Here is a 12,100-nt window from a genome sequence, read left to right on the forward strand (position 1 = left end):
ACAGAGCAGTGCAAGCAGAACAAAGCAAATGAGCAAAGTGATGTAAACAGAGTAACTGAACAGAGTGAGCAGAGTAATATCAGCAGTAATGAAGCAGCAGGATCAGTGTAGCAGCGTGTGACGTCATAATGAATCAGGTATGATCTGAAATATGACAGTGAGACAAGAACATGATGTAAGGTCCTGTTTAAACCCTGATGGTGATGCTATGAGGGGAGCATGTTCTGATTTAGGACTTGGATGGTCTGAGGATAGAAGCTCCTCTCTGTTTGTGTCCTGATGGTGCAGAAGCTTCTGCCTGATTGGCTCTGTGATGAAGGCTTTTACTGTGGAGTTTGTAGGCTGATCACTCTGTGTTTAATAAGACAGGCAGGAACAGCAAAGGAAACTTGGATTCTGAACTCAAACACAAGTTTCTCCACTTTGACTTTTCTCTGTGACCATCAGAGCTTCTGCACAGTGTCATCAAATCTGGATGTTTGTCACTGACAGTCAATGATTTTAGTGATAAAGAAATGTGTTCACAGAGGGAGGAAGAGGAAGAGGAGTGGTGTCTGTGAGGAGGAGCAGCTGTCTTGCTGTGCTTTGTGTCAGGACGTCCTGAAGGATCCAGTCTCTACCAGCTGTGGACACTGGTTCTGCAGACAGTGCATCTCCTCATACTGGGACCAGTCTGCTTCATCAGGAGACTGGTCCTGTCCCCAGTGTGGAGAAAGATCCAGAAGCAGAGCTGGACTGCAGACAGCCAGTCAGAGCAGCTGTGTACAAAGTAAGACTGAACATCTGTCTGCTGATGGACTCATTTCTGAAAACTGGACTTCTTGTTGTTGTTCAGACATTGAAGAGTTTTCTTTCTGTTTTTCTTTCTTTCAGCAGATGTTGGTCTGCAGGAGGTTTTAGATGAACATAAGATCAGTCTGAGGAGGAGATGTGAACGTGTGACTGAAGGAAGTGATGAAACAGGAAGTAGAACCCTCCTCAACAGGATCTACACTGAGCTCTACATCACAGAGGGACAGAGTGAAGAGGTTCATAGCCAACATGAGGTGAGGCAGCTGGAGACAGCTTCCAAGATGGACGCCCTCCATGACACTCCAATCAGGTGCCAGGACATCTTTAAAGCCTTACCTGACCAACAGAGACCCATCAGAGTGGTTCTGACCAACGGCGTGGCTGGTGTTGGAAAAACCTTCTCAGTGCAGAAGTTCACTCTGGACTGGGCAGAGGGCTTGGAGAACCAACATGTCAGTGTGGTGGTTCTGCTTTCATTCAGGGAGCTGAACCTGATCAGAGAGGAGCAGTACAGTCTTCTGGAGCTGCTCCATGTTTTCCATCCAACACTACAGAAGGTCACAGCAGAGAAGCTGGCTGTCTCTCAGCTTTTGTTCATCTTTGACGGCCTGGATGAAAGCAGACTTTCATTGGATTTCACCAACAGGAAGCTGCTGTCTGATGTCACACAGAAGTCATCAGTCAGCCAGCTGCTGACAAACCTCATCCAGGGGAATCTGCTTCCCTCGGCTCTCGTCTGGATAACTTCCCGACCTGCAGCGGCCAATCAGATCCCTCCTACATGTGTTGACAGGCTAACAGAAGTACGAGGCTTCACTGACGCCCAGAAGGAGGAGTACTTCAGGAGGAGATTCAGTGATGAAGAGCTGTCCAGCAGAATCATCTCCCACATGAAGACATCCAGGAGCCTCCACATCATGTGTAGAATCCCAGTCTTCTGCTGGATCACTGCTACAGTTCTGGAGCACATGTTGACTACAGAGCAGAGAGGAGAGCTGCCCAAGACCCTGACTGACATGTACTCACACTTCCTGCTGGTTCAGACAAAGAGGAAGAAGAACAAGTACCACGAGGGACATGAGACGAGTCCACAGGAGCTGACGGAGGCTGACAGGGAAGTTCTTCTGAAGCTGGGGAGGCTGGCGTTTGAACATCTGGAGAAAGGAAACATCATGTTCTACCAAGAAGACCTGGAGCAGTGTGGTCTGGATGTGACAGAGGCCTCGGTGTACTCAGGAGTTTGTACAGAGATCTTCAAAAGAGAGTGTGTGATCTTCCAGAAACCAGTCTACTGCTTTGTTCATCTGAGCATCCAGGAGTTTCTGGCTGCAGTCTACATGTTCCACTGTTTCACCAACAGGAAGTCAGAGGTGCTGAAGGACTTCCTGGGAATAAAATACAACGAGTCATCTCTGGATGATTTCCTTAAACGAGCCATGGAGAAATCCCTCCAGAGTAAAAATGGCCACCTGGACTTGTTTGTCCGCTTCCTTCATGGCCTCTGTCTGGAGTCCAACCAGAGACTCTTAGGTCTGCTGGGTCAGACAGAGAACAGTCCAGAAACCATCCAGAGAGTCATCAAGAACCTGAAGAATAACAAGAAGTTTAAATCCTGTCCTGACAGAAGCATCAACATCTTCCACTGTCTGATGGAGATGAACGACCTCTCAGTACATCAGGAGATCCAAGAGTTCCTGAAGTCAAAGAAAAGGTCAAAGGACCTCTCTATGATCCACTGCTCAGCTCTGGCCTTCATGCTGCAGATGTCAGAGGAGGTTCTGGATGAGTTTGACCTGCAGAAGTACAAAGCTTCAAAGGAGGGACGACTGAGACTGATTCCAGCTGTGAGGAACTGCAGAAAGGCTCGGTGAGTCCAGATGTGATCATTACATCATTGATCAGTGTCGGTTAATAGTTTAATCTTTAAATTAAAAACACAGTCCTTGGTTATAAAGTGCTTTACAAACACCAACATTACGGCTAACAGCTGGATTCTCCTGTTTCAGTGCAGCTAGCCAAACAACAAAGAGCCACTTGCTGCTAAAGACAGAGTGAAAGTGGACGGTATATCCTCCATTCTTCATGTAAAACACATGCAATGAATTGTAATGCACCATCTGTGTTTACCTTCATGCAGTTTTCTCTTTATGGTGGACTTGGATATTTAAATGTTTACCTCCTGGAGAGTCTTGTTCACTTGATTAGTTTTTGTGAAGGGGATTCTCCTCACCCCGTCTCCAAGGGAGACACCAGCTACCCTTCAGAGAAAATGTATTTGCCCCACTGGTAACCATGATCTGGTTCCTCCCGTCACTGCCCACAGCTCGTGACCATAGGTGAGGGCAGGGACGTAGATCGACCGGTAAATTTAGAGCTTCGCTGTCACGCTCAGCTCTCTCTCTTCACCACGACAGACCAGTACAGCGTCCACCTCACTGTTACCGCAGCAACAGTCTGTCTGTTGATTCCTGCTCCCCTCCCCCTTCTTTACTCAACCCTGAGATACTCAGACTCCTCCACCTGGGGCAGGAACGTCTCTGACCCAGAGTGGGCACTCCACCCTTTCCCAGCTGAGGACCATGGCCTCAGATGCTGATCCTCATTCACACGGCTTCACACTCTGCTGAGAACAGCTCCACTGTGAGCTGGAGGCCATCACCTGATGAAGCCAACAGAACCACATCCTCTGTAAAAACAGAGACGAGACTCTGACCTTATATTCCACTTGTGTGGTGTCAGAGGTCAGCTAATACCTAATATGGTAATCCTGAGCTAACAGGAAAGGGAAATGCAGTGAAGAAATGGATTTTCAAATGAGGAGTGGAATCACCATTTTAAATGTACAAAGTAAATCTTTGATTTTATTTTTTAAAAGATTTTAAAATCATTTTAAAAATTGGAATTCAAAAATGTTTTTTAAAATGAAATAAATGTACTCATGTTTTATTGCACAATTTATTAATGAAGCATGAAATGTATTTTGATGTGTTTTGACTCTTCTGATCCTCCATAATATTGAGATTGTATAGAAGTTTTCAACATTTGCAGATTTAGGATTATACTGTACACTATTATTAGCATAGTATGTAACACATGGGGACACTAAAGCAGTCACGCCAGAATGTCCTCTAAAAAGAAAGCTTCTTTAAAATACAAGCGAGTCAGACACCGAGGGCACAGAGATGAAGCAGGTCTGATCAGGAACAGTTTATTACTGGGCCAGGGAGCACAAATAAAAACACCCTTAAAATGTACGTGATACAAGGTTGTCAATTTAGTAAAACTAAATAAAACAATCCTAGAACCCGTAAAACTACCATTTTCTATATTCACTAACAAACCCCTGCTATAATTATGCCACATGTTCATTATGGGTCCATCAGCAGGCCAGGAATTCCGGCTTTAGAGCAGAGTCCACGCCAGCCCCGTCTTCGGCAGACAAGCAAGAGCCTCCCATCTTGTCCTTCCACTGGCCCATCATATCCCAGCCCAGCTTGCGTTCTGCACCCGAATCCATCATGCGACCACCGCCACAGCTCCCCTTGCATCAGTGTCCTGTAAAATAACAGATAGTAAACCTGCTGCCAATCACACGCGTTGTCTCCTACTGTTGCCGTTCCATGAGGTCAGGACTGGGTCGCCGTGTCACGCTGGCCATCTAGCATTAGCCTTCCAGTCTTGGGCTTCTCTCCTTCAGTGCTCAGCTAGCCTGCTTTTAAAAGGTCTTTACACAGCTGACACACCCATGCCTCAGCAGGTGGTCCCTATCAGCTAATTTGTCCCATGTGTAGCCAGTCCAGTGGATTAAAAACTGTGTCACATAAAACACTAAAGCCCATGCAATAGAAACAGAATAAAACAATGCAAATAAAACGTCACTCATAAATAAACACTAAAAATCTGAATAAAAACAATATACAAGATAAATACAAATTTCCACTGTGTGACATCCCCCCATATTTTAACTGTGACAGTCCCTGTCACAACATTCAGGTGTTCTGTCCAGGAGGGTGGCTGAACAACACTTGGCCTTGCTGGCTACTGTGTCTCTGGTAGTCCCTTCTTTACACATAACACATGAAACATCAGCAATAATCTGCTACCAACGAGTTCCTTTGAATGCATCCTAGAAAAGTTACAGCATAGGTGAGTTATACAGTCCAATTGCCACATCCAGGTAACCTGCTGTTCTTCCATTTCGTGACCACATAGCATAGCTAATGTATGGGATTATCAGAACACTGACTCCTCTCAGCTCAGCTCCTCTGATATCCCTTGTGGATGAACACTACTCATGAATACTCACGTGGCAATAAAACGTCTTTTCTGTACACCCCTTGCTCACAACCCTCAACAAGGGTAGCTGATTTAAACACTTAGCATTCTATCATCTATATCTGTACCCCAGGTACTGAACACTGCTCCCAAACTTGTATCCTGTCGACAAACGCCAAAATTATGTAGCCGCTAAGACTGGTGGACCTAAATCTTCACCTCCAAGTCCGTTCACATACAAGAGGAAGGGGAGCAAGCGGGTCAGCGCTCAGGGCACAGAAACTAAGCTGGCTTTGAACACACACCATTTATTTCCATAAAAAACACAGCCAGAATCACAAATACAAGTTAAAATCCCCCGTATACAATAAAAAGAGTGTTCTCAATGCGCTAAAAACCCTGCCGGCAGAAATAACTATACACTATTAAAACAAAGCTAAAAAAATGTTTTCCATATGCTAAAATTACCCTCCCACAGTCCCATAATCCCACAGTACAGCCACACGCGGGCGAATGTGCCTTATCTGAAACAGGAGAGGAATTTCTCTTCCGGGATGGAAACCACGCCGGCCAGAAGAACAAGGAGGGGGCTCCTGTCGCAGACCTGTCTCCTGACAGCGCGTCGCCGCACAGTCTCGCCCCACTCCACACCTGCACACGGCCTCCCTCGTAGCACCGTCAGATGCAGGCAGAGGGGCATCCCTGCCCTGTTGTGAATTGAGGGCCATCGCCACCCACTGTTGCTGTTCCTGCAGTTGGGACTGGATCGCCGAACGACTCGCGGCGCCCCACAGTCAGGCAGCAGTTCCTTCAACACACGTGCGGGCTTACACGCGTTCCTTTTTGTTAAAGCTGGCTTTAACAAATAAGAGCTTAAAGTTTTAAAAACGTGTTTAGCGCCAAACTGTCCACTTTACTGTCTGTAGCAGGAAGTGGCTGTTTGGCACTGAAACGGGAGAATCCAGCTGTTAGCCGTGATGTTGTGTTTGTAAAGCTCTTCATAAACGAGGACTGTGGAGGAGGAGAGCCTGTGTGAGTCAGGTGGTTCACCGGCCGAGTGTGTCAGCGGCAGAAACAGCTGTTTCCTCCAAGGTTTGGAGGCCTATCTCCACCCACCACCACTTCCCCTGCCGGTGGCGGACTCCCTCAGGTGTCGGTGTGTTGGTGGTTCTTTGTGTCTGGGGGTGGGCGTCCGGGTACACACCGGCTCACTCCTTGGCGGCCGCTTGTCGGGGCCTGGGGCCTGGGGCTCGCTCGGGCCCCTTTGGAGGTGGGGTGCCCCCGGCCTCTCGGCCTGGGGCTCGGTCACTCAGGCACAGCTGGGGGCCGGCGGAGCTCACGGGCGCGTCACTGCAACTCCCCCTGACTTCTGCTCCGCGGCTGCTGGGCGAGCCCTCATCTGGGACTCTCCTCAGCTCTTACTGGGACAGTGGCGCGGCTGCCCCTCTGTTGGTCTTCCATGGTCTCTTGTGTTCTGGGGGCCTCTGGATGTCTGGAGTTTTGATCTCCTCCATACCCACTTCACACCCTGGAGGACAGGGCTGTGGCTCCCCACACTCCCTAGCAGATCATTACATGGAGAAACCTTTGGAATGCAAGCATGCTGATCCACACAGGTATGCACACAGGTGTACACATGGGTATTCACAGATGCGGACTACAGCTTTCTTGGCTGCTGCCTCAAAGCACACTGTGCGCTGTCTATCTTGCGTGCTGCACAATATCGTTTATTATTTAGTAAATATTGATATCTATGACTAGCTAGTTTATTGTGATGGTGCTTTGTTTTCTCTATTATTATGTTACTCTTTGTTGTTTGCTGTCTCCTCTGTTTGTTTTTTTTGTTTGTTTTTTTTTTTTTCTCCATACAGGTGACCCAGGAGTTCTTTTTTTTTTTCTCTCTCTTCCCCCCCTTTCTCACCGTCTCTTCTCCCCTTTGGTTTTCTTTCTTTCTCTCCCCCTCTTTCTCTCATTCATTCCCCCTGTCCTATTTATTAAAAAAAAAAAAAAAAAAAAAAAATGACAAAGGATGAACTGAAGCTCTGCCATCACGTAATGTCGCATACTGCTGTTTCTGATGTCATTTAGAAAAAAAAAAAAAAAAAAGAAACAGCTGTTTCAGCAGCGCCGTTTTATGCAGTAAAATAATCTTTCTGTTCCCAAACACATCCACACAGTTTACAACATAACAGCCCACTACATGCACATCACACCACAAATATGCATAAACCTAAACATAAAATATGTCCTGTACCTGTGTGATCTCTTTAAGTAACTCACAGAATATCAACACTAACGCCACAAGTTTGTTGGTATTTTAACATTTTGACCATTGATTTTGAATTAAAACCAACAGTTAAAATATTTTTACACCAGAGGAAAGAGCAGCAGAAATATTAAGACAGATAAATCATTCTGTCTTCAGTCTCCATGAACAGCATCAACATCCTCTGGTGAAATTTCTCTTTCCTCCTTAAAATATATTAAATGTCAGTTTAATTCCAGATTAATGGTTAAAACATGTATGTCACATATGAACATGAGGAAATAAAGAAAAGTGACTGATTCAGTTCCATATATGCTCCAGGGAGGCGTTAAGGTTCATTGAAATTGTTCAGTTATTAAACTTTAATCTGAGCCGAGCTGACTTCCTCAGGAACAAATAAACACCGAGATAAACTTCACCTTACAGATATAATCTAAATGAATCATATCCAATCTCAGAGAGTTGACAGTCAGCTGTGTGCTGGGAGACATGTCTGTCTGCAGTGTACGAGCTCTGACCGCTCCCCAAAAATGTCGGAGTGAATACATTAATATTAAAAGTGTAGCTGGTGACACAGAAACAGAGGATTTAAGAAGTTTAAGTGTAGGTCGGGTCCACACATGTCCAAACACCTGTGCGTAGGCCTGCTTGTTACTCAGAAACGAACACTAATAAAATGGCCATAAGGCCAAAGCAATGGTTTTGACTGGTGTTGACCCCGCCCCCACCCTGAGTGTGGATGCTGAGAGAAGGGCCAGCTGTGAATATGAGGCTGTGGGAGCAGATGGAGAGAGAGTATGTCGGGGTATCCCAGTACAAACTTTACTGGGGTCAGAAATTAGACAGACTCCAGTTCCTTTGTTTGATTTATCTAGTTTGATGTTAGGAAAGAGATTCATGAGATGGAAAAACCTCCCAGTCTACTGAGATTCAGAAATGATTTCTACACATGGAAACTCCCTGAGTGGGAACAAAGAGTGTCCTGTAAGGAAGAGCATTTGGAATATGGATGTTGAGGATGTGACAGTGCCTGAAATCCTGCTGCTGTTCTCAACCATAGTTTCTGATCTGAAGGTCAAACAGAGTCATGATGGTTGTTTCTATTTGTTCCTTTTTAGTTTAGTTCCCCTGAAATCAGATGTGATATCAGCAGCTCTGAGTTCATTCATCATTATTGTCCAGTGATGACATTTCTGCTCCGTTTGGTGACAGTCAGCAGGTTTTTCCTGAGTGTGGACGTGAACAGTCGTACCTGACAGCAGCAGGTAGCAAACAGAGATCGTCTTTCCAGCTGGAACTCTTCACTGAGCTGAGCTCATTCAAAATGTTCTAGATTCAAGACAGGAAACAGTCCACATGTGTGTCTTCACTCTGACTCTGGATCAGATCTCAGTGACAGACTGTGGACATTATGGAAGCCTAAATGTGACACCATCTTCCTCCTTCATCTGCAGATTAAAGCCAAACAAAGATTCTCATTAAAAGTCTGCAGGTCTGAGAGAGACTCAATCGTTGTGTCATGTCAAACACAGTAAGAGGAGCTGAAGCACAGATGTGAAGAGCAGATGTTCATCAGATTATGACCTCACTTTGTTTTGTCTTCATATACATTCAGTCTGTGTTTATAATGCAGACTTTCTGCTTTTATAATAACATATTTTATATTTTCTGTAATCTCAGACTGGCTGACTGTGGACTCTCAGAGACTCACTGTGAAGTTGTGGCCTCGGCTCTGAAGTCCATCCCCTCCCATCTGACAGAGCTGGAGATGAGTAACAACAAGCTGCAGGATTCAGCAGTGAAGCTTCTGTGTGCTGGACTGGAGAGTCCAAACTGTCGACTGGAGACTCTGAGGTGAGTTCACTGACTGCAGCTGTTGTTGTTTTTCTATATTTCTGATCTTTGATATTTGAAACGTTCTTTAGTTCCTAAATGTTCAGGATGTGTCTGAAGACAAATGTGAAGAAGTTTGAGTGCTTTCAGAAATGTTGTGTCTTTCCAAACGACTGAACAACAGTTTTCCTCTTGGCTCCAAATAGAAGTGACAAACTTGAGCAGGGTTCATTTAAAGGCTGACAGAAGTGCAGTGGTGACGGGGAGATGTGTGTCTGGACAGCTTTTCAGCCTCCACAGGTTCATGTTGTGCTCCATCAGTCAGTGAAGATGAAGTCAGTACTGGTGAGGCTGTAGAGTGTGTGATGGATGTGAATGAGGCTGTTGGAGAGCTGATGATAGCAGATAAAAACAGGCTGCAGAGACTTTGAGCTTGTGTGGAAACAGACAGAGAGAAAAGAAAGACATGAATGTCAAAGCTAATAAAGGTGAAGTTAGGAGCTGTGATGATGTTCATGTATCAGAAGCTGATCTGGCTGCTACAGAGACGACCCACACAGCTGCTGTGGTGAGGTTTGTGTTAAAGCAGAGGAACACAGGCCCAAACATGACAGCAAAGCAGGTTTCAGGCTCTGTGAGAGGATTTCAAACAGAAGCTGGAGAAGAGAAAGGACTACAGAAAGAAGGCAGCTGAGACCAGTCCAAGTGTTTCCATGGAGCCCAGTCTAACATTCATTTATACACTAACGTACAGAAGTGAACGGGAAAATGAATCCATAGTTTCAAATGTAGAAATAGTTCTCAGTTCATTTACAGAGTTTAATACAGTTCATGAGGAAATGTTCAAAACAGCAGCTGAGAAGAAATCTGCTTCACAAAGTTGGATCCAATTCCAATAGTTTGTGATGCACTTGAACGCAGCGTGAGCAGTTCACTGCCTAACCCCACAGAGACTGTCAGTCTGGACTTTTCTTTATTTCTATTGGCTGTCAGTGAGATTTCAGAGCAATCAGAGACTGTGGGTCTGTGTATGAAGTATAATTCATGTGCAGTTGTTGAAGTTGTAGAATGAGAAATGGCAGTTTGGGGTATTTCCTGCTTTCATTGTCCTGCTTGAAAATGTTTATTGACGTGTGAATTCATTCTTCAACGCTCGATTCTGCCTGAACAACGTGAAAACTTTGCTTTTCTTTGTGTAACACAATTCAAAGCACTGAAGCATCGACTTCTTTCATTATTACACAACAGCAGACTGGTGTCTAATAAACAGTGAATGATGCAGAAACAGATGTTTGAAGCTGTTCTTGGAGTACACTGAGAGAGAGAGAGCTGTGCAGGCAGGAACAGCCAAAGTCAGAGAGAATTCATGAGCATATTGATCAAACGTGAAGCAGAGTTTGGATCTTCTTTTGCTGCTGCTTCACTCAGTTTTGGTTGGAGACAGATGAAACCTGCAGCTTCAGGATCTGTGAGCTGTCCACTTTCAGCCCCGACGGCGTGTCCGTGTACGTGCCGTCGAGTGAACGATCCACGCTCTGTGTTTCCATCTTTGTGTGTTTAGCTGCTCTCATTTACTGTTTTAGCTGTTTGCTGCTTGTTGAAATAGTTTGTGAGCTTTAACCTGAGATTCTGGCAAAATACATTTATATTAAACATCGATTCAGGATTGAATGAATCAACATCGTTTTATTCAAATTAAAACCATTTAAATGGGAACATGAATTTTTTACAGCCGCCTCTAATGCTGGGTAATGTCAGCTGGTCCATGTGCAGCTGGCTGTGAGGCTCAGGGAGCGTCTACAAAGTGCAACACTGAAAGAACATCATCCATAAATATTGAGTAAGAACTGGACTCTCATACAGCGAGACTCAAATGCCTTTAAACATCAGCTTATCCTGCTGATCCAAGTCCAACACTGAGTTTGTAAAAACATGTTTGTCAATCATTTTGTTTGGTTTCTGAGGAAAATGATTCAATAACTTGCTGCTAATACACAACATTTCATCATATTTCCTCATAACCCTCTTTTGTCTGACCATTTGATCCCATTTGAATTTGCAATAAAGGATCCACAGAGTTTGGTGACAATAATGACAGTAGATGTTTGTGTGAAAGTGCTGGAAGCAAATGAGTGTGTGATGTTCTTTCAGTGTTGCACTTTGTAGACGCTCCCTGAGCACTGGTCTCACAGCCAGCTGCACATAGAGACCAGTGTTGTTAGTCCAGGTCAGAAGATGACTTGTTGGAATGAAAATGAGCTTGTAGTTTGTCTGCTTTAATAATGTGACTGGAAAAAGGTGTTGGACTTCAAATATGTCCATTTCTGTCACACTTCACCTTTAAAAGTGAAGCCATGTGGTTCCTGGAAGGAAAAACACGACTTTTTCAAGTCTTTGTCCTGTTTTTATGAGACATGTACGACTTTAATGTTCTTTTTTTTTTAACTCAATTTTTATTATAATTTACAACATTGCAACTTGTGCTTGTCGATGTTCACAAGTAGGACAGTTACAGGAACTGCAATGCAGAAATGTAGGTTAAAATAAGAACTGCAATTAGGAAGCACAAAACAAAACTGGGAAGCAAAACAAAACCCAAGCAAGCAAACAAACAAACAGACAACAACAACAACAAAAACAAAAAGAAAACAAAATCTTTATGTAATATTAAATAACATGTGACAAACTTAGCCGTAAATGGACAAAACGAAACAGACCTATGCTAAATTATTGAAACAGTAAAGCATGTATGGGTCGCCAACGCTCAGTAAACAATTCTCTCTGAATCCGCAGAGCAGATGTTATTTCCTCCATCTGGTAAATTTCTCTTGCTTTATCAATCCACATATTATATGAAGGTGGGTCAAGATTCAGCCATTTAATAGTGATACACTTTAGTGCTGCTGTAAGATTCTTAAGAGATACGTTTTATTG

At 44.4% G+C, this 12,100-nt stretch overlaps 2 protein-coding genes across 5 annotated transcripts in view; both read left to right on the forward strand.

Moving 5' to 3' along the window:
* Window positions 1-12,100, forward strand: part of LOC113017716 (NACHT, LRR and PYD domains-containing protein 12-like) — a 1,242,929-nt gene that overhangs the window by 441,454 nt on the left and 789,375 nt on the right. The window lies entirely within an intron of this gene.
* LOC145423965 (protein NLRC3-like) overlaps window positions 322-12,100 on the forward strand; it is a 46,824-nt gene continuing 35,045 nt past the window's right edge. Inside the window, exons 1-3 of one of the 4 annotated variants that reach the window (XM_080296800.1) lie at window positions 322-769; window positions 874-2,659; window positions 9,014-9,187. In XM_080296800.1, the coding sequence (XP_080152926.1) occupies window positions 496-769; window positions 874-2,659; window positions 9,014-9,187 (2,234 nt within the window). In that variant the 5' untranslated portion in view covers window positions 322-495. The other 3 variants (XM_080296801.1, XM_080296802.1, XM_080296803.1) reach the window with 3 other exon arrangements.

The sequence above is a fragment of the Astatotilapia calliptera genome, chromosome 23, assembly GCF_964374335.1.
Source record: "Astatotilapia calliptera chromosome 23, fAstCal68.1, whole genome shotgun sequence".
Lineage (NCBI taxonomy): Eukaryota > Metazoa > Chordata > Actinopteri > Cichliformes > Cichlidae > Astatotilapia > Astatotilapia calliptera.